Source organism: Oryx dammah, unplaced genomic scaffold (assembly GCF_014754425.2).
Source record: "Oryx dammah isolate SB20612 unplaced genomic scaffold, SCBI_Odam_1.1 HiC_scaffold_17, whole genome shotgun sequence".
In the NCBI taxonomy this organism is placed as follows: Eukaryota; Metazoa; Chordata; class Mammalia; order Artiodactyla; family Bovidae; genus Oryx; species Oryx dammah.
In genome coordinates this window covers 48340990-48368077 of record NW_024070201.1, presented here as the reverse complement: position 1 = coordinate 48368077, position 27088 = coordinate 48340990, and the positions used below count along the sequence as shown (strand labels likewise).

The 27088-nt window shown below is 43.5% G+C and overlaps 2 protein-coding genes across 4 annotated transcripts; both read left to right on the top strand.

Moving 5' to 3' along the window:
* LOC120876689 (olfactory receptor 51E1) lies at positions 1 to 25580 on the top strand. Of its 3 annotated transcripts, XM_040258663.1 has the most exons (3): positions 1 to 116; positions 429 to 480; positions 20407 to 25580. In XM_040258663.1, the coding sequence occupies exon 3, from the start codon at positions 20449 to 20451 to the stop codon at positions 21400 to 21402; it is 954 nt and encodes a 317-aa protein (XP_040114597.1). In that variant the 5' UTR covers positions 1 to 116; positions 429 to 480; positions 20407 to 20448; the 3' UTR covers positions 21403 to 25580. The 3 variants fall into 3 exon arrangements, with proteins under 3 accessions (XP_040114597.1, XP_040114596.1, XP_040114595.1); XM_040258662.1 differs by lacking the exon at positions 1 to 116 and having other exon boundaries at positions 204 to 480; XM_040258661.1 differs by lacking the exons at positions 1 to 116; positions 429 to 480 and adding an exon at positions 9721 to 9943.
* Positions 3905 to 4944, top strand: LOC120876690 (olfactory receptor 51D1). Its single transcript, XM_040258664.1, has one exon. The coding sequence runs from the start codon at positions 3970 to 3972 to the stop codon at positions 4942 to 4944; it is 975 nt and encodes a 324-aa protein (XP_040114598.1). The 5' UTR covers positions 3905 to 3969.
* Positions 25581 to 27088: the final 1508 nt, after the last annotated feature.

Here is a 27088-nt window from a genome sequence, read left to right as displayed (position 1 = left end):
GAGGAAGCCTGCCCTTTGCTCACACAGCCTGCCAGCGCGCCCTGTTCCGGAACCCACCTTCAGGATCCCAGACCCAGTTCAGTGACCTTCCCAAAGAGGAATTCCTTCTAACTGCTGTGAGGCTCATTCCAAACTTTGTCTACCCCTGTGCCAGGAACCCCCTCAGTTCTAGCTTCTCACCTTTCACTGAAACATGAGGCAAGGGGAATTAATTTACCCAGAGAAAAATATTTGTGTATGTTGGTGGTGGTGGTGGCAACTGGTAAATGAAGAAGCAAATTGAGAAGCTTGGCAGGAAAGTTAAGTGGGATCCACACTGGGAAGGGCTTTGAATGCAGACTGTTGGATTCCAATTTGATCTTGAAGGCTATGGGAGTCACCTGTAACTTGCCAAACAGGAGCCTGACATATCCAGTTTTTCTGTTTAGATGTCAGCCACGTGGAAGGTGGATTGAAGAATCTTATTCTGGAAGCAGGGAGGTGAGTTCGGAAGTTCTTTTCATACTCAGAGCAGAATGAATGATAGAATGAGGTTGGGGGGGGGGCGAGGACGTGCTGAATAAACAGAAAGCTATGATAGATTACTAGGAAAAAGAAAATTACAGTAAAGGAGAAAGAGCAGAGATGGGTCTAGCTTCCCTGACCAGGATGACATGAGTGACTCATTGATACTATTCAGAGGGGTCCTATTTGGGACAAAATGACTATGAAACTCTTGGATTATCCAAGTAGAAATATGAAGAGGAAACATGTTATATGTGTTTGGATCTCAGGACAGAGGCCTGTGTAGAGGAAGGAAGTTGAGCTTGTTCTGTGTTCACCAGGGAGGGTAGTGAAGGAAGGAGGATATGCCTGTGGATACCATGTAGCACTGGCAGCGATGCAGACTGATTTGTCTTTTCAGGTCTCAGCTGCATCTGGTTCCCATGTCACACTCCAGCTAAGCAAATCTGAGGATGACTCTCATGTGGGCCTTAAGAGATCCCACTGAAAGACTGTTTCATTCTTTGTTAAGGGCTGGAATCTCCCTACCTCCCAGAAGACCAGAACAACTTTTCCTAAATTTCTCTGATTTAAAAAAAAAAAAATCACTGGGACAGAAGAGATTTATTGTTCTTTTTAACCAGATTTCTGGACCCCTCCTCTGGAAAATCCAATTCTCTGGGTCTGGAGTAGAACCTGAGAGACAGTGTTTTCAATAACAGCTTTAGCTAATTCCATCAGTGAAGTCTGAGAAATGGTACTCAAGCTGAAACACAAACCTATCTCTTGAAATTGAATCTCAGATGGACATCCCCACCCCCACCCTACTTCATGCCCTGAAGTCAGTTGAGAATGGATTTTAAAAGGCAACCAGAGACTGAGCCTCAAAGTCTGAACCCAGACATACCCTAACCCTAACATGCACTAGCAAAGCTGGGTTCTGGCAGGATTTGTGCAAGTTTGGCAGTACTGGTTTAGAAGGGACCAAAAGCAGGATATGTGATCAGCAACATCAGCTCTGGAAATGAAGGGCATTGCACTGTATTCTGGGTGGGCTTCACACTGAGATTAATGGGACCCTCGGGAGATAATGTCTATGACAAACTAGAGAAGATAATGTTACGTGGCAGCCTGAATGGGAGGGGAGTTTAAGGGAGGATAGTTCAGTTTAGTTCAGTTGCTCAGGCCTGTCCGAATCTTTGCGACCCCATGCACTGCAGCATGCCAGGCCTCCCTGTCTGTCACCAGCTTCCGGAGTTCACCCAAACCCATGTCCATTGAGTTGGTGATGCCATCCAAGCAGCTCATCCTCTGTTGTCCCCTTCTCCTCCTGCCCTCAATCTTTCCCAGCATCAGGGTCTTTTCAAATGAGTCAGCTCTTTGCATCAGGTGGCCAAAGTACTGGAGTTTCAGCTTCAACATCAGTCCTTCCAATGAACACCCAGGACTGATCTCCTTTAGGATGGACTGGTTGGATCACCTTGCAATCCAAGGGACTCTCAAGAGTCTTCTCCAACATCACAGTTCAAAAACATCAATTCTTCAGTGCTCAGCTTTCTTCACAGTCCAACTCTCACATCCAACATGACCACTGGAAAAACCATAGCCTTGACTAGACAGACCTTTGTTGGCAAAGTACTATCTCTGCTTTTCAACATGCTATCTAGGTTGGTCATAACTTCTTCCAAGGAGTAAGCGTCTTTTAATTTCATGGCTGCAGTCACCATCGGCAGTGATTTTGGAGTCCCAAAAAATAAAGTCTGATACTGTTTCCACTGTTTCCCCATCTATTTCCCATGAAGTGATGGGACCACATGCCATGATCTTAGTTTTCTGAATGTTGAGCCTTAAGCCAACTTTTTCACTCTCCTCTTTCACTTTCAACAAGAGGCTCTCTAGTTCTTCACTTTCTGACATTAGGGTGGTGTTATCTGCATATCTGAGGCTATTGATATTTCTCCCAGCAATCTTGATTCCAGCTTATGCTTCTTGCAGCCCAGCATTTCTCATGATGTACTCTGCATATAAGTTAAATAAACAGGGTGACAATATACAGCCTTGACGTACTCTTTTTCCTATTTGGAACCAGTCTGTTGTTCCATTTCCAGTTCTAACTGTTGCTTCCTGACCTGCATATGGATTTCTCAAGAGGCAGGTCAGGTGGTCTGGTATTCCCATCTCTTTCAGAATTTTCCACCGTTTATTGTGATCCACACAGTCAAAGGCTTTGGCATAGTCAATAAAGCAGAAATAGATGTTTTTCTGGAATTCTCTTGCTTTTCCGATGATCCAGTGGATGTTGGAAATTTGATCTCTGGTTCCTCTGCCTTTTCTAAAACCAGCTTGAACATCTGGAAGGTCACAGTTCACGTATTGCTGAAGCCTGGCTTGGAGAATTTTGAGCATTGCTTTACTAGCATGTGAGATGAGTACAATTGTGCGGTAGTTTGAGCATTCTTTGGCATTGTCTGTCTTTGGGACTGGAATGAAAACTGACCTTTTCCAGTCCCGTGGCCACTGCTGAGTTTTCCAAATTTGCTGGCATATTGAGTGCAGCACTTTCATAGCATCATCTTTTAGGATTTGAAATAGCTCAACTGGAATTCCATCACCTCCACTAGCTTTGTTTGTAGTGATGCTTCCTATGGCCCACTTGCCTTCACATTCCAGGATGTCTGGCTCTAGGTGAGTGATCACACCATCATAATTATCTGGGTCGTGAAGATCTTTTTTGTACAGTTCTTCTGTGTATTCTTGCCACCTCTTCTTAATATCTTCTGCTTCTGTTAGGTCCATACATACCATTTCTGTCCTTTATTGAACCCATCTTTGCATGAAATGTTCCCTTGGTATCTCTAATTTTCTTGAAAAGATCTCTAGTCTTTCCCATTCTGTTCTTTTCCTCTATTTCTTTGCCTTGATGGCTGAGGAAGACTTTCTTATTTCTCCTTGCTATTCTTTGGAACTCTGCATTCAGATGCTTATATCTTTTCTTTTCTCCTTTGCTTTTCACTTCTCTCATTTTACAGCTATTTGTAAGGCCTCCTCAGACAGCCATTTTGCCTTTTTGCATTTCTTTTTCTTGGGGATGGTCTGGACTCCTGTCTCCTGTACAATGTCACGAATCTCCATCCATAGTTCATCAGACACTCTATCAGAACTAGTCCCTTAAATCTAAGGGAGGACAGTTACATGTGTATATACAGCCGAGTTTCTTCACTGCTCATCTAAAATTGTGAGAGCATTGTTAATCAGCTGTACTCCCAATACAAAATAAAAGGTCTTTTAAAAAATGTAAAAAAAAAAAAAAAAGAAAAAAGAAGAATTAAAGCAAAATGAGACTGAAGTTTTGGAATTAACAGGAGTACTTAGACATTCTGTTTGCAGCCCTCACTGTTTCAGTGCCCTTTCCTAAGTCCTTTCTCTCCGCTGAACCATGACTGAGTGATATTTCTCCTCTTCCCTTTCATAGACCTCGGCCTTGGGATGCAGAAACCTCGGCTCTTTGTTCCTGCCATGACTGTGCCAAATGGAACTCTGGTCCACCCAGCATACTTCCTGCTGGTGGGCATCCCTGGCCTGGGACCCAACACCCACTTTTGGCTGGCTTTCCCACTCAGTTGTATGTATGCCTTGGCCACCCTGGGCAACCTGGCCATTATCCTCATCATCCGTGTGGAAAGGCGCCTGCATGAGCCCATGTACCTCTTCCTGGCCATGCTTTCCACCATTGACCTAGTTCTCTCCTCTGTCACCATGCCCAAGATGGTCAGCCTCTTCCTGACAGGTGTCCAGGAGATCGAGTTCAATGCCTGTCTGGCCCAGATGTTCCTTATCCATGCTCTGTCAGCCATGGAGTCTGCTGTCTTGCTGGCCATGGCATTTGACCGCTTTGTGGCCATCTGCCACCCACTGCGGCATGCTTCTGTACTCACAGGGCCTATGGTCGCCAAAATTGGACTAGCTGCCCTGACCAGAGGGTTTGTACTCTTCTTCCCCCTGCCCTTCATCCTGAAGCGGCTGTCGTACTGCCGAAAGCACACTGTCACACACTCCTTCTGTCTGCACCAAGATATTATGAAGCTGTCCTGTACTGACACCACGGTCAATGTGGTGTACGGGCTCTTTATCATCCTCTCGGTCATGGGTGTCGACTCCCTCTTCGTTGGCTTCTCCTATATCCTCATCCTGAGGGCTGTGCTGGAGCTCTCCTCTCGGGGGGCAGCACTCAGAGCTTTCAGCACCTGCATCTCCCATCTCTGTGCGGTGCTGCTCTTCTATTTGCCCCTCATTGGGCTCTCCGTGGTGCATAGGCTGAGCGGCCCCACTTCCCTGCTCCATGTCATTACGGCTAATATCTATCTACTGCTACCACCTGTGGTTAACCCTATAGTCTATGGGGCCAAAACCAAGGAGATTCGTTCTCGGGTCTTCCATATATTCTCACAGAATGGCAGGTGAGCAGGACTTCCTCCCCAGTGTCCTTGGTCTCTACCAAAGATGGCAGGGTTCAGGTCCTGTTGAGCATCTTGGTGACTAGAACATCCACCCACTGGGCTCTCTGCTCCAAGTTATCTAAGTAGACCTTCAATTTCTATCTCCAGATAGGTCACTTGGGTCCTATCAGAAGACCCCAGTTGGGTCGCTTCAGAAGAACTAGTTTTGACAGGACATGCTGGATAGTGATCACTCTATACTCCCCTCCTGTGGTGACCTCGCCTTATTTATCTCTCCCAACTAGAAAATACATGTAATTTTGACATGCAAAGGCTGTAAATGATACACATGATTTATTCTGTTCTTGATGTATGATTTTTATTATTTTGCTCCCATGTATCCACATCATTGAATATGTGTTAACTATAACTTCCTTCTTGGATCCCAAAGAGATAACACAGTCATTTTTAAGGGTTAATAAAGGTATTTGTGTGATGGTGATTGAAGGGAGGGGAGGGAGATGGTAGTAAGCAAAGAGACAGCTCCCATGAAGTGTTTATGTTTCTATATATGGGGGTGTATTTATGTGGAATCTGCCAATGTCATCTATGTGGTTCTACTGGAGATTATTTTTCCATAAGGGTGATGTTTATCTTGGGTGCAGCTGTGAGTATGTAGGTATGTTTGTGTGGCTATATGTGATTTTAGCCTGTGTGTGTGAGTACACAGAATATGTGCCAGCTGGTCTGCCTGGCAGCTGTGTTCTGTCATGTATGATATTTTGTGAATAATTCTATAATTCCACACTTACTGTGTTTATGTGACCTCTGTTATTTGGTGTATGATATGCATCTAAATGAGAATAGTTGTAGAGCATGTGTATCTAATGAGAATAGATGCCTCCTTTTCCCCTCATATTTGTAATATGTAAATGTAGAATGTAATATGTAAATATAGAATATAATATGTAAAATGTAGAATGTATTAATAATATATAAATGGTAGGATGTAGAATGTTGCGTATTTGTAACAATGTAGACCATATAATACATATAAGTGTGTAGAATATGTAGTGTTGGGATGGCTGTGTCTTTTGGCTTGTTTATCTTTGGATGTATGCCTGTGATGCAAAGTATTTGTGATATGAAATCCATCTGTGTAATATATATGTCTTTAGTCATATATAGGTGGAATATAATATCTGAAGGATATGTGTTTGCAAATGTGTGTGTGTGTGTATGTATTGTTTGTAATTACTATGTTTTAACACATATTGCACTCATTTGTCCAATGGGTATGGTTTATAAGGCACAAGAGTGTGCCATAATGAACTTAGAAACTGTTAGGTCAAAAATGTTCACAGTGAAGAATTATAGGTAGAAAATAATGTAGGTTCATTTGAGGGAGATGAAAGAATACTGAAGTAAGACTTATAAGGTTAAAATCCTGGAAATATCATAAAATGGCATACTGTAAAACCTCTCAGGATCTCATTTCCTCTTCTGAATAATGAAGCTACAATGGCAGTGATGCTGTAAAGCTTAAATCCTATGAACCTCCTATGTAAACTGAAAAGTGTAAACATACAAGAAATGATCACATTCATGGTTGTCTCATTGTACAGCTTTAGGAAACAACATCCACATCCACATCCATGGTCCATGTGAATGGTGCTCCTATATTTTGCAGTGCATCACCAGTTTGGCCTCATGTGGCCATCCTGATTTACTGTTATTAATGAAAACATTATTATTTACTATCTCATAATAAATTGTTTTCACAGAGCCTCAGACAAGTTGACATTTATTTTCCCATGCTGGTGTCTGATTTACAAGTGATGTGCAAATTTACAAATGAAATTCAAAGAAAGCACAACCTTGCCAAGAAGTTCCTTTAAACATGGTTGATAGCTGTATCAGAAAAAGACATTGTGGGGTGGGGATTAGAGTCAGTAGAGGTTAGGATCACTAGCTTTAATATTTGGGCTCATTGCTTAGCCTACTGCACCTCAGTAATTTTGGAAATTGTAAGTGCTGTAAAAAAGGAAATATAATGTACCTCCTGTTGGGTGGTTGTGGGGGTTAAGTAGAATAACAGATGTGAAAACACATGGAAAATAGACAGTGATAGATACACATGGGTGGTAGTGGTTTTAAATAATAAAACTGATTAAATGAAGTATATTTATTCCATTTTAGGGAATATTCAAACAAGAGACTTCAGCTTTCATAAGGCCCTGCTGTGCCAAGGCCAGAAGCTAGTCTCTTATCCAGGCTACAGTGTCTCTGGTTTTAGATTAACTCATGGCCTTCTTTCTCAGGAGATCTTGGGAAATCTTGGAGTCTTCTAGAATCTCTTTATTTTGATAAATGATGATGACTAGGCTAATTGTCACTGGTTTGAAAACTTGGCTAAGTGCCAGACTATATTAAGGGCTTCCCCGAGGTTCCCACAAACTGTTTCCCTTGATCATAAACTTTAAAGCTTTATTTTCCAACTGGATGTTTATCCCTCTGTCATAGAGCTTAAATAGTTTTATGATAGCTGTATGTTTATCTTCCATCAGTTCAGTTCAGTTGCTCAGTCGTGTCCAACTCTTTGCGACCCCATGAGCCGCAGCAGGCCAGGCCTCCCTGTCCACCACCAACTCCCAGAGTCCACCCAAACCCATGTCCATCGAGTCGATGATGCCATCCAACCATCTCATCCTCTGTTATCCCCTTCTCCTCCTGCCCTCAGTCTTTCCCAGCATCAGGGTCTTTTCCAATGAGTCAGCATCAGGTGGGCAGAGTATTGGCGTTTCAGGCTCAACATCAGTCCTTCCAATGAATACCCAGGACTGATCTCCTTTAGAACTGAAATATCCTTACATAGTTGTCTGTCTCTCTTGAGGACAAGGACTAGGCTTCTCTGTCTCCAGGGCCTTACATACTGTATGCTCAATGGCTGTCTGTCTGGGACCTCTCAGAGCCTGAGTGGGTTCTGGTTTACTCACGTAAGATAAACCAAATTCACTTATCCCTCTCCAAACCCCCTCCAACCCCCATCCACACTCATCTCTTGTTCCTGTCTCTATAAATTATAGTCCTTAGTTTGACTGGTACTATTTTATAAAGTCAACAAAGTACTTTCCCCACTCATTAATGATCAATTATGATCTAGAATCCACAAGATACTGCAGATAATATCTGGTTAATTATTCCCCACTACAGAGACAGGATCCTTCTGTATTCTCTACTCAGTGCCCTGTGAATCTTGAAGTTCTCCAATCTGGCAGGTAGGAACACTCACTATCTGTGACCCTGTATGAACCCTGGGTGGGGATGCCATCTCTAATTTTTCCAGGTGGCTCTGTCCCCAGTCTTAAGTAGCTTGTTCACATGCATGTGGGCTCAGTACTCAGCTGGATTCTTGCAGAGGAACCTCTACATGTCTTTAGAGTTCTCTCTCTCTCTGTAGATCTCTTACCTCCAATACCTGGTCTTCAAATTCTAGCTAGCTGGGTCTTCTTGGACTATCAGCTCTACATCTTTAACTTAATATGTCCTCTGGACTTTGCATTCTCCTTCCCTAGACTGCAGCAGGGAACCTCTCAAGGCAGTAAGCTGGGGAAACTCCAGGTTCACTCCATTTGTTTTCCATGCCTCAGGGCTCATTGTCCTTCATTGCCTGGTATCTAGTAGCTTGCAACCTTTTTTTTTTTTTTTTTTAATGTATGCTGTCTATTTTAGGTTCCTTCAGGTGGGATGTTAACCTCATGTTATTCTCTCTTGGCCAGAAGTAGAAGTCCCTGGGGTATCTTTCACCTCTTCTCAGTCTATGGGAGTTTGAGGGAAGCAACAGAGATGGCTCCAGGGTGATAGCAATGAATGACAGGCTGCAGGTTTACGGGTACCTGGAGATCTTGTAATCGCTAGTTTTGATATGGTCTGAGTTGGAATTGTCTGATTTGACATTGTCTAATTTTGCATAGCTTATATCATATCGCCCAGTGTTGTGAATTTAAAACTTGCAGTTGTGAAATTGATCAGTAAAAACACAAGGAGAAACCAATGAAAATTCACTTTGCTTTATTAATAGATTTATTAAAAATTATTTAAATATGTGACATACTTGGTTTCTCATTCCCACTGATCTCTAACCCTCTAAAATGTTCTCTCACTATTTTTGCCCTTAAGAGAGAAACCAGATGGCATTGGTCTTATATGGCTGGAGCTGGAGGTAGGGGAGGGCTAAGGAAACCACATCCTCCTTTCTCAACAAGAAGTTCCAGGCCAGGGAATAGAAGGCAGAGGCATGGTCCCCAGGGATCCCTGTTATGAATTAGCTAGAGATGGGCCCTAGAACCTGGGGTATAAAGAAGACTATAGCCCTATAAAGACAGCCCTATAGCTTTTGGGAAAGGCAGATGGGTCCACTGGGATGGATGCAGGCCCAGCAAGGACCAAGCAGGCACCACTCATGGAAGGAAGGTGGAGGCCAGAGAAAGCTTCAGGCAGGTGATGAGTTGGCACCTAATCACGGAGTCTCCCTGAAAGCATGTCCTGCTTTCCCTCTGGTTGAGTTTGATGAAGCTGAGGGAGATTTGGAGAAAGCCTCTCCCAGAGACCATGACCACACACATGAGTTTCTCTAGACTCTCCGTACACATTTACCCTAAGTTCACATTGGGAGCTGGCAGAAATACTCCAACTGGCACAGGGCCCATCTGGGGAGGACTCTAGAGACCCCTTACCCACTACCCCTCCTTCCCCATACCCCAAGCACACCTTCTCAGGACACAGCAGCCCAGAAGGACATCAGTCCCACAGTTGGCTATGAGGGGTATCTGCAGATAGACCCTCTGGGCAGCGCCCTAGCCCCAGCAGGGAGAAGCCAAAAGAGGGGAGGAGATATGACAGAAGAAGTCAGCCTGACGAGGGAGGGGGCGGAGACTGAGAGGGCGGAACTACGGTGCAGCCTGCCAGATCACTGCTGGAAGGGTCCTGGAGAAAAGGGCACTCGTTCCTTCAGTGCAATTGAGGTGAGTGTGGGAGACTGGAGGTGACTCCCGGGGTGTGGGTTTCCTGCAGCTGGGGCTCCCTCATTAGACCTGCTAAGTGAATGAGAGACCAGGCCGAGGACAGCCAGAAGTAGGGAGTGGGGCCGGGGGTGTGAAGGAGGCCCCGGACTCAGGACAGACGGCCTCAGCAATTCTGTGCTCATGTGGTAAAGTGAACGTGGGCGGTGCTTGACGCTTCTTTTGCAGTTTTTAAGACATTTTCCTGTGATCAGTTTACTGGGGCACCCATCTTGAGCCTGGTGGGGATGGGGCTAAATGAAGGTGGTGGGGTTGAGAGCAGATGGGCCTGGGACCACTCTAGAGTTGGACTTGGGTTTGGTGTGTGAACAGGGCTGGTTCCACCCAGGTTGTTGGTTTATGATCAGGGGTCAGATTATAGCCCTGTGTGGGGTGTGGGCTCTGAATGGGGTCTGGGCTCATGCTGTACTTTACATCAGGAGTCAGGCTGTGCTGAGTCTAGAACTTAGCACAATTCCTAGGGTTCCGATCTTGACCCAGTCCATGTCTAGGATCAGGGTTCAGTCTTCAGCCCACTTAAAAAACTGGATTTTGTGTCTACGCTGTGACTTCTCCTGCCTTGCACTCTTTAGGCGCCCCTCTCCCCTAGCACCCCCCCCCCCCACACACACACACATGCACACACCCTGAACCACTTGCAGCTTTTCAAACAGGGTGTGTTCTCGTTCTCTCTGGGTCTTTGCATTTGTAGAATGCACTTCTGAAAACAAATTAGATCAAGTCTATTGTGTAATTTCCCCCAAGTCACTCAGAATTAAATCAAAGCTCCTGGCCACACCCTGCAGGTCCCTGCATGACCTATCCCCTCCTCTGCTCTCTGACCTCATCTCCTACAACTCTGCTGTGCTCCTGATACTCTGGCCACCTTTACCTTTTTCCTCCTGTGCGTCCCCAAAGCAGAAGACCTTTTTCTCTTGCCTCCTCTGCCTGGAGTGCTCTTTGCCTCGATCTTAGAACGGCTGGTGTTTTCTCATCACACATCTCTCTGTTGGTATGTCACCACCTCAGAGAAGCCGTCACTGACCCCCTGTCTCAAATAGGGCTGTCCTGCCCTTTTCTCTTCCATCACTCTGTCTTATCTTCAGGGCATTTATCTTTATCTGAAATATTCTTGCTTATTTGTTTCTTTTCTATTATGGCTCTCCTAGTGCTTGAGCTTCACAGAAGCACTGATCTTTTCTGTTGTATCCACTGTTTTATTTCCAGTTTTGGGCACATTGATGTGGTTTGTCATCTAACTGAATGCTGCTGGCCCCGTGTTCCCAACCCTGCTGTGACTGGCCCTGCAAGTCTTGGCTCAGAGGTCATCTCCTCAGAGCCTGACAAGTTGGTGAACTATTGTCTGCTTTGTTCTGAGCCGCTTGTACTTACCCTTGCCCTAGCATTTATCATAACATGTTATGATAGCTGCATATTTGTCTCAATTTCTCTCCCCACACCAACACCCCCCCCCCCACCACCACCACACACACACACTGGAAGGCTGAAACATGACTTGTTTACTCTGTGTTTTAGTATCTCTGGTGCTTAGTCTGGCATAGTCTGATATTTGAAAAAACCAAAAAAATGTATATTAATCAAAGTCCAAGTTCAGGCTATTATAGTGCATAAAGATGATAATCAAAGAAGCTCTGAAGGCCTCTGATAAGGATCAAACGTGAAGGTGTGTGGGAACCTTATTGGCTCTGGTCCTACGTGGGAAGTGGAGGGGCAGGGCCATGAATGGTTGGAGCTCTGACTGTGGTTGATTTTGGAGGGACAGACTGGACTGAGTGAAGAGAAAGGGGATGGGAGGGAGAGTGGCGATGGGAGCCTCACTCTGCCTTTTGTGAGTCAGAAATTGTACTCTCTCATCCAGTCTCTTTGTGGCCATTCTAAAAAGATGGCCAAGGCCCTGTAAGGGTTTGTCTGCATTATAAAATACAAGCAAGGTATGAGGGGCAGAAAATGCAGATGACTTGGATGGATATGATACTCTTCTAGGGTCTTCCCTGGTGGCTCAGCGGTAAAGAATATGCCTGCAATATAGGAGACACAGGTTCAATCCCTGGGTCAGGAAGATCCCTGGAGGAGGGCATGGCAACCCACTTCAGTATTGTTGCTTGGAGAATCCCATGGATAGAGGAGCCTGGTGGGCTACAGTCCATCGGGTTGCAAAGAGTCGGACAGGACTGAAGTGACTTAGCATGGGTGACTCATGCCATTATAGTGTATGAAGAGAAGGTTCCCCCTCCATGAATTGAGTGATGAGCCCTGGTAGTCCTGCCAGTCACAGTATTATCCCTGAGGACTGCCTTCCCTCTATGGCTTGGCAGTAACAGTCAGAGGTTCCCAGGTATTTCTGGGCTTCCCTCCAAGGACATTTTCTTCCAGATGTTCCCACAGATGCTGGCAGGGGCACCAGAGGCCCCTACCCCACTGTTCTAGGCACAGAACATTCTGTGTGTTTAGGTAAGAGCAGTGATCACAAATCCCCTCTTCTATTCCCTCCTTGGCCCCCTTCCCCACTGAACCCAAGTGGGGATAGCTGGTCAGGTGTCCTGAGTCCTAGAAAAGCCCTCTGGACTTATGGGTTTTTTAAATTTTGGATTCCTTGGAGATTAACCTTGAAATAGTCCTTAAAAATCATTCAAAAGGATACTAGGAGAGAGGCAGGGCAGTAGTTTGGCATATTGGAGAGCACATGGATATGATGCTGAGAGCTCTAATTAAGCCTCAACATCCCTGTATGCAAAATGGGATTGATGATGTCTGCTTGACAGCTTGATGAGAGGCCTGTATTGAATGAGAAGGAAGTACTCAGTAGAGGGTAAAGATTTTTACTTTCCACTGTGGGCCCTGCCCAAGTCACAGCCAAAATTGGGGCTGAAGGGCGGGAAGTGCCTAAGTCCCAGTCCAGGAGGGCCCTCTTAGTTTCTCTTCCAAGGATCTAACTGGGCCAGATGTTCTACTTGCCAAGCCCCCTTTCTACTTTGCCTCTGGGGCAGATTTGATTAGCTTTCAGAAGGTGCAACACAATTAAAGACAGTTAAAGGGGAAAACATACAGGTGTTGGAATTGAACAGTCTAGGTCAAGTTTCTGTTTTACCAGTCAACTATTAAGCCCTGGGAATATTTAACTTTTGGGGGGGCTTCAGTTTTTCTCATCTATAATGTAGACATGATGCATAAAAGTCTTATTATGGAGAAACATTCCCAAGACTTGTTAAAATGGTGTGACTTTTCAGAGAAAATCTCAAGCATAGAGCTATCCCCTGGGGGTTTAAGGCAGTGTTCAGTTCAGTTCAGTCGCTCAGTCGTGTCTGACTCTTTGTGACCCCATGAATCACAGCACACCAGGCCTCCCTGTCCATTACCAACTCCAGGAGTTCACTCAAACTCATGTCCATCAAATTGGTGATGCTATCCAGCCATCTCATCCTCTGTCGTCCCCTTCTCCTCCTGCCCCCAATCTCTCCCAGCATCAGGGTCTTTTCCCATGAGTCAGTGTAGGCTTTCTAAAAAAGAAAAAGACCTTTTCGTTGTTTATTTTTCCTTGATTATGTTCTGTTTTCAAAATAGAGTGATTTAGCTCAAATTTCCTTCAGACCCTCCAAATGTTATCTGAGTGTGGGCCGTGATTCTAATTACTAACTGCTGCTCAGGCTGGCAGTCAGCTGGCAGGACTGTGGGAGCCTGGGGTGCTTCAGGGCTGAGCAGTCTGAAGGGTGACACTTGGGTTGTTGGTTTGGCTCCCCCTCCAGTCCTTCATTTCTCTCTTGCTGCTGCCATCTGAGGTCCAGCCTGATTTTACCTCAGATAGCTGTCCACTTTATGCTGTCGAGGCAACTCTCTTCTGGGCCAGCTAAATCCTCTTCTCTCTGATTTCTGGTGTCTCCTCAGTTCTCAGTCTTTGGAGAGATTGGCTGCTAGTTAGTATGCGTGTGTCTATGAGGATGTGCTTGAGGTAAGGTGGAAATTAAGGTGACAAATGCGGGGGGGGGGCAGGCGATAAAAAGTTTTTGGAAACCTCAGACATTTTCAGAGCCCTTATTCCCCATTTTTATGCAAACATGAAAAAAAAAAACACTTTGTACACTGTGATGCTATTTTATGATGTCTTTTGACATTCCTGACCTCACTGATTTTGCAGCAGCACAATGAAGTTATTATCATCCTCTGCATTTACTTGGACCCAGGACTTGCATTTGCAGTCCCAGGGCTCCACTCAACACATCAGTTTACCCTCTAGGTAACAGGATTGAATGTGCCAACCCATAATTTCTTCTCAGTATATTTCCTAAGGCAGCGCATCTTTCTCCTGGGAACTGCCCAGTTTTGCATTGTCTATGCATGTGAAATTTCTGGATGGTGTTGATATCTGGCCCTCTGGAGCACTAGAGCCTTTTTGCTGACATCTCCAGGTCAGGGGTCCTTGGTCACCCTCTCTCTTAGGTACAAACTGTGCTGCAATTGTCGCCGAGTCCAAGCTCATTCTGCTCGTCACACGATAGGCCAATAAATCCGGGAGATGAGGTATTGAGGCCAGTGATATGACTTTGGAAAGCTGGCTGACTGAGAAAATGTCAGACTAGTGTCTCAAAATAATTGTATTGTTCTGGATGCCAGGGCTTAGATGCTAGGTTCTTTTATGGATCAGAGATGGGGGGAGACGAGGAAACAAAGTAAAAGATCATTTAATTCTTGCAAATGTCTCCTAGAATGGCAAGCCTTAGGCAGGGAGCTGTGTTAGTTTCACCTCCTTACAGTCATTTCACAGGTGGTATGAAATGGAGTATCTCCTGTCATATCAATAAACAAATATGCCACAGCTATCTGTGATTCTGGCCCTGCACATGTGAATTTCTGAGCCAAGCTAGTAAGAAAGAGACGAAGGGCACCATTTCCCACACAAAGAACTCAAGGATGTCCCAGTCTTTCACAGGTGGGCAAGGTCAGGCTATCTACCTGTGAGTCAAACAAAGGGACCATAGCCCAGGGCTCAGGCAGAGGTGGGCAGGCAGGGCTCCCTGAGGCAGGCTGCTATGAATGCCTACAGAAGGGCTTCCCTCATAGCTCAGTTGGTGAAGAATCTGCCTGTAACCCCTGGGTTGGGAAGATCCCTTGGAGAAGGACAGGGGTTGGGAAGATCCCCTGGAGAAGGAAATGACAACCCACTCCAAAAAAAAAAAAAAAAAAATCCTTGCTTGGAGAATCCCATGGACAAAGGAGCCTGGCAGTACAGTTCATAGGGTCACAAGAGTCTGACACAACTTATCGACTAAACCACATAGTAACAAAATCGGCAAAATGAGATTTACAGTCACAGAAGCAGATCCAGTATGGAGTCAGATTTAACCCTTCCCAGTTAAATATGTCCATTTTGCATTTATTTAGAGTCAAGGCTTTGCTTTTGCCCTGTTCTCCATATATCCATTCTCATGCCCTCTGGATCCCTGAATGAGAAAGATCTTTTCTGTTTGATCCTAAAAATTCTTGTTCTGAACTTACAACACCCTGCTATGAATTTCCAGTTTTTATTTTTTCTCAAAAATCTCTATAGTTCAGACAATTGGCAGTTTTTCTTATCCCCTTGGCTGTGCTACCCTCGTTAGACATTTACTGAGGAATTCTTGTGATAAAACTCTTTTTTATTTTCAACAAACACTAACTAAACACAGGATTTGGTCCCTGCCATTTAGGAATTAAAAATTTAGTGACAGACAAACATAGCAATAATTCTAGTTCAGGATGGTAAATGCATAAAAAGAGATCTAAACAAAGTTCTTTGGGAGCACAGAAAAGGAAACATTGAATTATACCCAAGGGGATCAAGGGGGAAGAGGTTCAGTAAAGTGCATAGGAGAGAGACAGTAAACCAGGATGTGGAAGATGTAATTTTGCCCAGTGGGAAGAAAAGGAGGGAGATTTAGGAGGAAAGTGACAAAAGAGAAGTGAAAAAAAAAAGACAAATAGACAGAGGCACAAAATCCATGCTACATTTATGAAATGGTGTGTATTCCAATGTGCCTGGAGTATAGGGGTCATGGGAAGAGTGGTCAGAGAGAAACTAGGGCTGGATGCTGAAAGGCGGAGCTTTGCCCCACCCTAGTAGTTCTGTCTTTATTCCAGAATTAATTTGAAGTTTTAAAAGGTATTTTTTAAAACAATAAATGGTGACCTGATTTCATTTGGGTAGAAGATTCTTGAGATTGTGCTGATGACAAAGTTAACACTAGGGGCATGGCTATGAGAATCAGAGTATTTAGTTTATGTGTCTGCTTGCTAAGTTGTTTCAGTCGTCTGACTCTTTGCGACCCTATGAACTATAGCCAGTCACGTTTCTCTGTCTATAGGATTCTCCAGGCAAGAATATTGGAGTGTGTTGCCATGCCCTCCTCCAGGGAATCTTCCCAACCCAGGGATTGAACCTGGGTTTCTTATGCCTCCTGCATTGGCAGATGAGTTCTTTATCATTGGCACCACCTGGGAAGTCCTGTGTCTATTTAGGCCACCATAACAGAAAAAGGGAAACACTACAGGAAAACAGTTAACAGCAACACATGTAATTTTTTTGTGTGTGTGCAGATTTACTCTATTCCAGGCATTATGTTAAAAGCTTTAACACTGATCATCTCAGTTAATCCCTACATTGATTTCTATTAAGCAGGGACCATTATCCTCATTTTAGTGATGAGGAAACTGAGGCTTATAAAGGTTAAATGATTTCCCCCAGATCGTACAGCTAACAAAGTTGTTGCCTGGGATTTAAATCCAGGCTCAATTTAAATCCAGTCTTAACAGCTGTACAATACTGCCCTTGGCAGACCTTGATCTTTGGACATGGAGGTTTGATGTGTTTCAGAGACAAGTAGGTTGTTTCTTTTAGTAACTTTAGAATTATGAATCTGGATCACAAAAGATAATTCAGGCCTTCACAAGAATATTTGGGAATCAACAGTTTACTGAAGGTTTACTGAAGTGGGTGAGATGGCTCAGGGAATGAATATAGATTGAAAAGAGCTCTGAGGATAAAATTCTGAGAGCACTATCATTTAAAGGCATGCTTAAGGGTCAAGTGAGGGAGGCTGAAGATCCAGAAAGAACCAAGAAGTAATGGTCAGAGAGAGATGAGGAGAAGCAGAAGGATCAAAGAGAAGTTTTAAGAAGGAGGGAAATAGTCACAGTGTCATATGCTATGGAGAGATCAGTACAGAAGATTTAAGTGACTTTGGAGACTTTGGTCTCTTAACCTGAACTTCTTCATTAAGCATGACTCCTTAGGGCTTCTCCCTCCAGTTTTTGGAATTAAACTCTGTCCCTCTCTGTTCTAAAACTCATGCTCTCAGTGTTTCCCCCTTTGTGTCTGGCCTGAGGGAACCTCTGGGTGACAGATCAATGGTGGAACAAAAACATCAACACATTCTGAGCCCAGTGAATGGTGTAAGCCCCTCCTGATGCTGGCTGTGAGCTCTTCTCTGCATTCAACTGCTGTCTGGTAGCCCATGCAGAAGCCCCTACCTCAGTTATCAAGGACCAAATCTGCAAAACCAATACACTATTGTAAAGTAATTAGCTTCCAATTAAAATAAATAAATTTAAATTAAAAAAAAAGAACCTAGTCCTTTTTTTCTTGCTGTGCTGTGGTTAGTCGCTTAATCATGTCTGACTCTTTGCAAACCCATGGACTGTAGTCTGCCAGGTTCCTCTGTCCATGGAGATTCTCCAGGCAAGAATACTGCAGTGGGTTGCCACATCCTCCTCCAGGGGATCTTCCCAACCCAGGAATTGAACCCAGGTCTCCTGCATTGCAGGTGGATTCTTTACCGTCTGAGCCACCAGGGAAGCCCCCTTTTTTCTTACCAAGATAAAATTATCTTAAACATACCCTAGCATAATGGGAAGAGGAGAAAGCCTATATATATATATAATATAAACACCTATATTATGTCAGTTCAGTTCAGTCTCTCAGTCGTGTCTGACTCTTTGCGACCCCATGAATCACAGCACACCAGGCCTCCCTGTCCGTCACCAATTCCCGGAGTTCACTCAGACTCATGTCCATCGAGTCAGTGATGCCATCCAGCCATCTCATCCTCTGTCAGCCCCTTTTCCTCCTGCCCCCAATCCCTCCCAACGTCAGAGTCTTTTCTAATGAGTCAACTCTTCGCATGAGGTGGCCAAAGTACTGGAGTTTCAGCTTTAGCATCATCCCTTCCAAAGAACACCCAGGACTGATTTCCTTTAGAATGAACTGGTTGGATCTCCTTGCAGTCCAAGGGACTCTCAACAATCTTCTCCAACACCACAGTTCAAAAGCATCAATACTTCGGCGCTCAGCTTTCTTCACCATCCAACTCTCACATCCATACATGACCACAGGAAAAACCATAGACATGACTAGACGGACCTTTGTTGTCAAAGTAATGTCTCTGCTTTTCAATATGCTATCTAGGTTGGTCAAAACTTTCCTTCCAAGGAGTAAGTGTCTTTTAATTTCATGGCTGCAGTCACCATCCGCAGTGATTTTGGAGCCCCCCAAAATAAAGTCTGACGCTGTTTCCACTGTTTCCCCATCTATTTGCCGTGAAGTGATGGGACCGGATACCATGATCTTAGTTTTCTGAATGTTGAACTTTAAGTCAACTTTTTCACTCTCCTCTTTCACGTTCATCAAGAGGCTTTTAAATACAATTTATATAATCTAATAAATAATAGGAGCATGCGAATATTCGTGAATGAATCGAGGAAAGGGAAACAGGGAGAAAGTTAGTTAACTCTCTAATTGTTTCAACAGAGAGATGTGATCTGAGAAAACTCAAGTCTGATATTTCCCACCTCAGGAATCTCTACTTATATCCCTCACTTCAGTAGCCAGATTTGGGGATGGTGGAACCCTGGTATAGGATTGATTGTTTCTCCAGTGCTTCTAATGCTATCATCGTTCACGTTTAGTCCTCTGTGTCAGTCCCACTCTCTTCGGCCTAGTAGGTCCCCTAGAAACAGCGTAAATAGAAATTCTTATTTAAAGGACATATTGTCACGAGAAGATGAGTGAGGGAAATAGGATAGGGCAGGGAAAGAAAATAATGTGAGGCTGTGGTTTCAACTGGAGACCAGCTACAGGTTTGGTTCCTCAGGAAGCTTTGGAGCACACATGGCCTCCCAGCTTTGATCCCACCTGGAGTCAAGGAGGCTGGCCTTGTGTACCGTTGTGTCAGGCACTCATTGCCTGACATCTAGATCACTCTAGATCTGCCCTGGTGGGGATAATATGACTTTCTGGGTGAAGTGCCTCTCACTTGGTAAATAAAAATTTTCTGTAGAAAGGAAGAATTCTGACTCTGTCTTACTCAACATCCACTGCAGAAGGGATATAGATGCATTGGCTTGGTGAAGGGGATCTGAGTGGGACACCTATGGCATCCATTGTGGTCATTGTTCCTTTAATGATATAAACTGGGCAGTCTGAACAAGTGTAAGACTTTGGGTGAACATTTAAGCAAGAGTAAAAATGTAGAGTTAGAGTTCAGGATGAGTTTAGTGTATCTTTTTTTTTTTAATTGAATTAAGGGTTACCATAATAAGATAGGTATTATTAACTTTAACATTAAGTTTCAAATAGCTACAAAAGTTAAGTCTTTATTGTTTAGTTGCTAAGTTGTGTCTAACTCTTTCATGACCCCATGGACTGGAGCTGTCCATGGGATTTCCCAAGCAAGAATACTGGAGGGGATTGCCGTTTCCTTCTCCAGGGGATCTTCCCAACCCAGGGATCAAACCCACATCTCCTGCATTGGCAGGCGGATTATTTACCATTGAGACACCTGGGAAGGCCATTATTAAGTTTTACATTGTTTTATACAGCTACCAGAGTGAAGTCTTAGGTTAATGCTAAAGTTAGGGTTAAGGCTAGAATTGGAGAGGTCATTAGAATTAGTGATAAGGTTATATTTCAGTGTTAGTCTGTGTTACTAGAGTATTGCTACATTGGACTGTGATTAGTCTTAAAGATAGTCTAATGATAGGATTACAGTAGGTATTAAAGCTAGGGGAGCACAGGGTAGTTAGGATAGAAGCAATGGGAGTTTTTATCATCATTTTTATCATCTGATATGAACTAACTCAACTATCTCTTCTTGGTGAACTACATGATTTAAAACACTTAGAATTTTTGCTTCAGTATTTTATTTGTTTTCTGAATTCACTTTGCGGTGAGGCTAGTGAGTAAGACTGGGTGAATGTTCATTTGGGCCTTGAGTTATGAAGGATAGTTAGATTGAATTTAGAATAGAATCAGTTTGGATAGGCAATGAAATTAGAGTTCTTATCAGAGAATAGGGCATGGAACAGGGAGGGTGGTGGTGGGGAGGAAAATGACAGAAAAATCTTAGAGGATCTGACAATGGCTTCTCTTTGCATTCCAGCCTCTACGTGCCTCGCACTGGTTGCAGCTCAGCTTCTTCACAATGGCGGGTCCCAATGGCAACGAATCCAGTGCCACATATTTCATCCTAATAGGCCTGCCAGGCTTGGAAGAAGCTCAGTTCTGGCTAGCCTTCCCATTGTGTTCCCTCTACCTTATTGCTGTGCTAGGTAACCTGGCGATCATCTACATTGTGTGGACGGAGCACAGTCTACATGAACCCATGTACATCTTTCTTTGCATGCTTTCTGGCCTTGATGTTCTCATCTCCACCTCATCCATGCCCAAAATGATGGCCATCTTCTGGTTCAACTCCACTACCATCCAGTTTGACGCTTGTCTGTTACAGATGTTTGCCATCCACTCTTTATCTGGCATGGAGTCCACAGTGCTGCTGGCCATGGCCTTTGACCGCTATGTGGCCATCTGCCACCCCCTACGCCATGCCACTGTGCTAACATTGCCTCGTGTAACCAAGATTGGCATGGCTGCTGTGGTGCGGGGGGTTGCGCTTATGGCACCCCTGCCTGTCTTCATCAAAAGGCTACCCTTCTGTCGCTCCAATATCCTTTCCCATTCCTACTGCCTGCACCAAGATGTCATGAAGCTGGCCTGTGCTGACATCCACGTCAATGTCATCTATGGCCTCATCGTCATCATCTCAGCCATTGGTCTGGACTCACTGCTCATCTCTTTGTCATATCTGCTTATCCTGAAGACTGTGTTGGGCTTGACACGTGAAGCCCAGGCAAAAGCATTTGGTACATGTGTCTCTCATGTGTGTGCTGTTTTTATATTCTACGTACCGTTCATTGGGTTGTCTATGGTGCACCGGTTTGGCAAGCGGCAGGACTCCCTCCTGCCCATCATCCTGGCCAACACCTACCTGCTTGTTCCTCCCGTGCTCAACCCTATTGTCTACGGAGTGAAGACAAAGGAGATCCGACAGCGCATCCTTCGTCTTTTTCATGTGACCACCCACACTTTGGATCCCTAAGGGATCAAATTCCTTTCTCGTGCAAAGTCTTTCAGTTCAGATTTTAATATCAACATTTTGGAAGACAGTATTAGGAAAAAAATTCTTAATAAAAACACGACTGATCCTTCAAAGAAGAAACTGGTTGGAGGATCTCCATGTGTGTAGGGGCAGCAGAACTGTATATTTCCAATCCTTAGTTTTCAATATTATTTTTCCCTTTAGTTCTTTGGGGTAGGTGTGGTTGGAGAGTTATTACTTCCCATTTGGTTGGAATTCAGTTCAATTCTCAAGTCCAAACCATTCAGACAATTGCTTGCAGTGATAGTTCAGAGCATTCTGAGATAAGGGCGGTATTTCTAAAGGACATTTACGAAAGGTTAGAGTATGACAAAAATTAAATACAAGAACATAATACAATTAGATAACCTGGCTTAAAACTGACTTCCTCTTCAGAATCCCCTACCATTTGGATCTTAGGAAAGGAGACATACCTGGATTTCCCTCTTCAAGGTGTCCTCCGCAGAGAAAACATGATTTCTCTTTTTTTCTGACTACCATTCCTTAAGAAGAGGATTGCGAGTAAATTCACAAAAGATTACATTTATCTACATTAATGAAAGATGATACTGTATCTGAGAATTTTCATAGACTCTGGACAGTTTTCCTTATTTTCCAATTTTCTTATCAACCTTTTGATTTTGGTAGGAATATGATTAGTGTTCTTATTGTACTGATGGGGAAACTGATGTTCAATGAGATCACACGGGCTTAAAACATTATCTTTTGGTGCCCAATCCCATCTTTGAGGAGGGGCTGTTAGACTAGTGGGGTAGTAAGTCAGACATTCTAGAGTCTGTAGAATTTTCTGTATTTAAGTTCCTTTCTCATTCAGTATTGTATTTAGAAATTTCCTGTTAATATTGTTGATGGCTTTAATTTCAAAGGTTCCTAGCCTATTTGCCATTGTACTTATGTTGTAGCAACAGGAATATGTTTGGGTAATTCCCAAACAGTGGCTATGTCAGGTAATAGTATGACTAGTAGTTGGGGCATTCACTGGATATCTGGAGAGACACTTTATAGAGAAATGCAGCTGAGAAAACTTAGAAGCTCATGGCAGAAAGGGCAGGGCTGGTACCATAGACCAGGGAGTCAAGAGCACACAGCATTGTGAGACTGAGTAGGGTCAGTGGCCCAGGTGACCAACAAGGAAGAAAAGCTAAGGCAAGCATAGGTCCACAGAAGTGAATAGAACATAAAAGTGGAACATGTATTCCCAGGGTTCTGAGGTACCCTGCTGGGGATACCCACAGCATCAAAGTGCCATGGGTTTGATTGGGGAATTAAGATGGGGAATTAAGATTGGGAATTAATTGGGGAATAGGGAATTAAGATCCCACATGTTGTGTCATGCAATATAGACTTCTTTTTTTTAAAGACTATATCCCTGATAGCTGTATTTAGCATGAGTATGGTTCCAAAGGCGCACCCAGGAGCCCCACAGGCCAAGTATAGCACTTCCAGAAGGAAGCCAAATGGGAAGAATGTGTGTGGGCATTGCAGGAGTGCAGGAGGAATGAATGGAGCAGGAATGAGATCTCCACCCACAGGGGAGTGCTAGGCAGACCTAAGGAGAGGTAGGTAAGTGTGAGAAGCAGGTAGGAGAGTAGAGAGCATGGCACATGGCTGGCCAGACTTTTCTGGCCATAGCCAGAAGCACAGGACTACTCGGTAGAAAAGATATCAGGAGAGCATATCCAATTTCTTGGACTGGAAACCAGAAGATGAGAATTGTGAGCAGTATGGAATCTGCTGTGCCTGGTGAGTGGTGACCAGCAGATCGAGGTATATAAACTAGTCAGTGCCAGCTAGGGTCACTCTGAACTGTATGGAGGATCATCCCAGTTCCCAAGAGTGCCCTGACACTGAGATTGAAAGAAAGAAACAGAAAGAGAGAGAAGAGAAAGAATTTTTCTTATTAGGAAACCAGTATATGATCACAGTAAACAAAAATCTTAGACATTCTGAAAATATAACAGAAATAAAAATGTAATAAAAACTCCAGTAAACTTGTCACCCTAAAGAAAAAAAAAAAAGTACTGCTGGCATTTTGGTGTTTATTCTTCCAGATTTCTAATAAGCATTTGTATACATGCTTCTGTATGGGTATATGATGAATGTGGGTAGTTTAATAGTTGAAATCCCAAAGAGTCATAGACAAATGAGTAAAAAGAGACAGAAAGACACATTTTTTTACTTTTATTTCTGGGGATGCAGGTATTATCTTAGATTTCAAAAGAGATTGCAAGTGTGTAATAGTTAATATGCCCAGGACAAAGTTTCATGGTTTTGATCCTAAGTGGATTAGCCATTTGCTGAATGTAAACCCACATGCACACACATCAACACTTCCACCACCTTCCTTCCTGTGTTTCTCAGTAAGTACTAAATGCCAGATTTAGGGACAAAACTATATCTGGTCATTTACTTCAGTACTTACTGGGTCATCTGGAGGGCCCAGAGGTAAGAACTAGGATGAAAAGAGAGGCTGCCTTTTTTAGGAGAGTTGACTGGCAATTAGAGTTTTCCTGGGTAGTTTTAATAGTAAAGAATCTGCCTGCAATGCGGGAGACCTGGGTTTGATCCCTGGGTTGGGAAGATCCCCTGAGGAAGAGAAAGGCAACCCATTCCAATATTCTTGCCTGGGAAAACCCACAGGCAGAGGAGTCTGGTAGGCTACAATTCACAGGGTCGCAAAGAGTTAAACACGACTCAGCAACTAACACTTTCACTTTTCAAAGAACTTTATCATGTACATTTTACCTGGACATCTTTTTTTGGCCCCATTTCCTTTGTTTAGATATTCTTGTCTCTGGCCTCACCATTGCAGCTAGTTGGCACTTTTCTGGGTCCTAGAAAAGTTAGAATAACATGAAATTTCAGTCTTTAAGTCACTTACTCTTTTTTTTTTTTTTTAGGTTTTCCCTACAAATGATTCATAAACGTGTCTTGTGTTCCCAGTTATGACTACCAGCTCTCTAGTCCAGATACTCCCCTGCTGCTTGTCATTGTCAAAACCAATTGTTATTGTCAAAACCTTCACACTGGTCTCCTTGCTTTGAATATCATTTGCACTAGTCCTAAATCCCACAAAGCTGGTATGAGTTTTTTCCAGACACACCTCTGATTAACTTCCCTGCTTAAAATCCATCAAAGATCTTTTGTTACTTCCTATAAAAAGTTTTTACTTCTCAGAAAGACAGTAGGCTACACCTTTCCCTTTAATACCTGTTCCTGTCTTATTTTTCCAGTATAACATTTATAATTCTTCCACACAACATAGTATTCAGCTACTTGGTGTCTCTGATTGATTTCATGCATTTTTAAAGCCTTTGTTTCACTCTGTTGCATTGTATGAACTGATCTTTTGCCTTTTTTTTTTCTTTTTAGTAACTCCTTATAAAATGAAGTTATTCATGATTTGTCAGGCCAGAAGAAGTATTCTCTCTTCAGTGTGCTCTGACTTCTTGAAGATTTTTAGAACTGGACCATTTTCAGTTCAGAAAAGCTAGAATGAGATCGCTGAGTTGTATCTGTTTAAGATAATAATGTATCTTATATCACTCTTTTAATTAAGTTGAGAAGATTCCCTTGTATGCAATAGACATACATGTGGAGGGTCATTCCCTTCCACTATGGCAGGCCTTCTTGACATAGGCAGATCTGCACTTGGGAAAGGAATATATGATAACATTGGTTTAGGCTTTCAGGGTTGATGTTCATTGTTTATCTCTTAAGCAAGGTACTTTCAAAGGACTTCATGTCCATTTCCGTGGAATCTCATAGTTTTTGTTATCCTAGATTTGATCCAAAGAATATGAAGCTGAAGCAGAACCAGATTGTAATCTGCTATTCCTAAGGAAGCCAACCGGATGTCGAGTTCTTAACTCTAACACACTTCAAGAATAAGGGTATGAAGACTTGGTTGGAAATCTGAAATGGGGTTATGGGAGAGGATGCAACTGTCAGAGTCAGACTTCACCATGGAATCTGTCAGGCAAGCGAGTCTCTTGGAGAAAAAGACACTCCTGAGAGGGGTTACAAGAAGAGTTAATGCTCAGGCAGGTGGCACCATATCACATGATTAACACATTTATTCACTTGTTCAATAAAAATTTATCAAAAAATTAAAGATGGCCTTTTCATGTTGTTTTTTCCTTTAGATTTTCCTTTTCCTTAATTCATACTTTGCCTAGAAAAGCCCTATACAGTTTCCAAGATGAAATAAAAAGCCTTCTCCCCTTTGTGGAGGTTTGTCTGATCTTCCTAGGAAAGTTCTAGCATGTATGGATTTATTGTCCTTGTGATCTCTTGCACTAAATTTTATTATGGTATGTTTAAATCTATACTCTGATTGTGTATTTACATATCTTTATCCTGGCACAATATTGTGAACTCCTAGAAAGAAAGGACCATGATTAAAACATTTCTTAGCCTTTGCTCCCCAGCACTGCTTCTGGTACGAAGTAAATGGTGAATGTCCATTTGTATCATGAAGAAGCCTCACTCTCATCCCACTGCATGAGCACAGACCAGGAACTGTCAGTGCTTGCTGAGGGTAGCAGGATCCTATGAGGCTGCAGAAAGTGTCTTTTGTGGTATCCAGGCTCTGTTCAGTTCAGTTCAGTCGCTCAGTCATCTCTGACTCTTTGCGACCCCATGAATCACAGCACACCAGGCCTCCCTGTCCATCACCAACTCCCAGAGTTCACTCAAACTCATGTCCATCGAGTCAGTGATGCCATCCAGCCATCTCATCCTCTGTCGTCCCCTTCTCCTCCTGCCCCCAATCCCTCCCAGCATCAGAGTTTTTTCCAATGAGTCAACTCTTCCCATGAGATGGCCTAAGTACTGGAGTTTCAGCTTTAGCATCATTCCTTCCAAAGAACACCCAGGACTGATTTCCTTCAGAATGGACTGGTTGGATCTCCTTGCAGTCCAAGGGACTCTCAAGAGTCTTCTCCAACACCACAGTTCAAAAGCATCAATTCTTTGGTGCTCAGCCTTCTTCACAGTCCAACTCTCACATCCATACATGACCACTGGAAAAACCATAGCCTTGACTAGACGGACCTTTGTTGGCAAAGTAATGTCTCTGCTTTTCAATATGCTATCTAAGTTGGACATAACTTTTCTTCCAAGGAGTAAGCGTCTTTTAATTTCATGGCTGTAGTCACCATCTGCAGTGATTTTGGAGCTCAGAAAAATAAAGTCTGACACTGTTTCCACTGTTTGCCCATCTATTTGCCATGAAATGATGGGACCAGATGCCATGATCTTCATTTTCTGAATGTTGAGCTTTAAGCCAACTTTTTCACTCTCCTTTTTCACTTTCATTAAGACACTTTTGAGTTCCTCTTCATTTTCTGCCATAAGGGTGGTGTCATCTGCATATCTGGGGTTATTGATATTTCTCCTGGTAATCTTGATTCCAGCTTGTGTTTCTTCCAGCCCAGCGTTTCTCATGATCTACTCTGCATATAAGTTGAATAAGCAGGGTGACAATATACAGCCTTGTCATACTCCTTTTCCTATTTGGAACCAGTCTGTTGTTCCATGTCCAGTTCTAACTGTTGCTTCCTGACCTGTATACAGATTTCGGAAGAGGCAGGTCAGGTGGTCTGGTATTCCCATCTCTTTCACA

Coding starts and splice junctions, on each gene's coding strand:
- LOC120876690 (XM_040258664.1), top strand. CDS start 3,970: ATGCAGAAACCTCGGCTCTTTGTTCCTGCCATGACTGTGCCAAATGGA.
- LOC120876689 (XM_040258661.1), top strand. CDS start 9,815: ATGACAGAAGAAGTCAGCCTGACGAGGGAGGGGGCGGAGACTGAGAGG. Junction 9,944..20,406: donor GTTCCTTCAGTGCAATTGAG/GTGAGTGTGGGA, acceptor TTTGCATTCCAG/CCTCTACGTGCCTCGCACTG.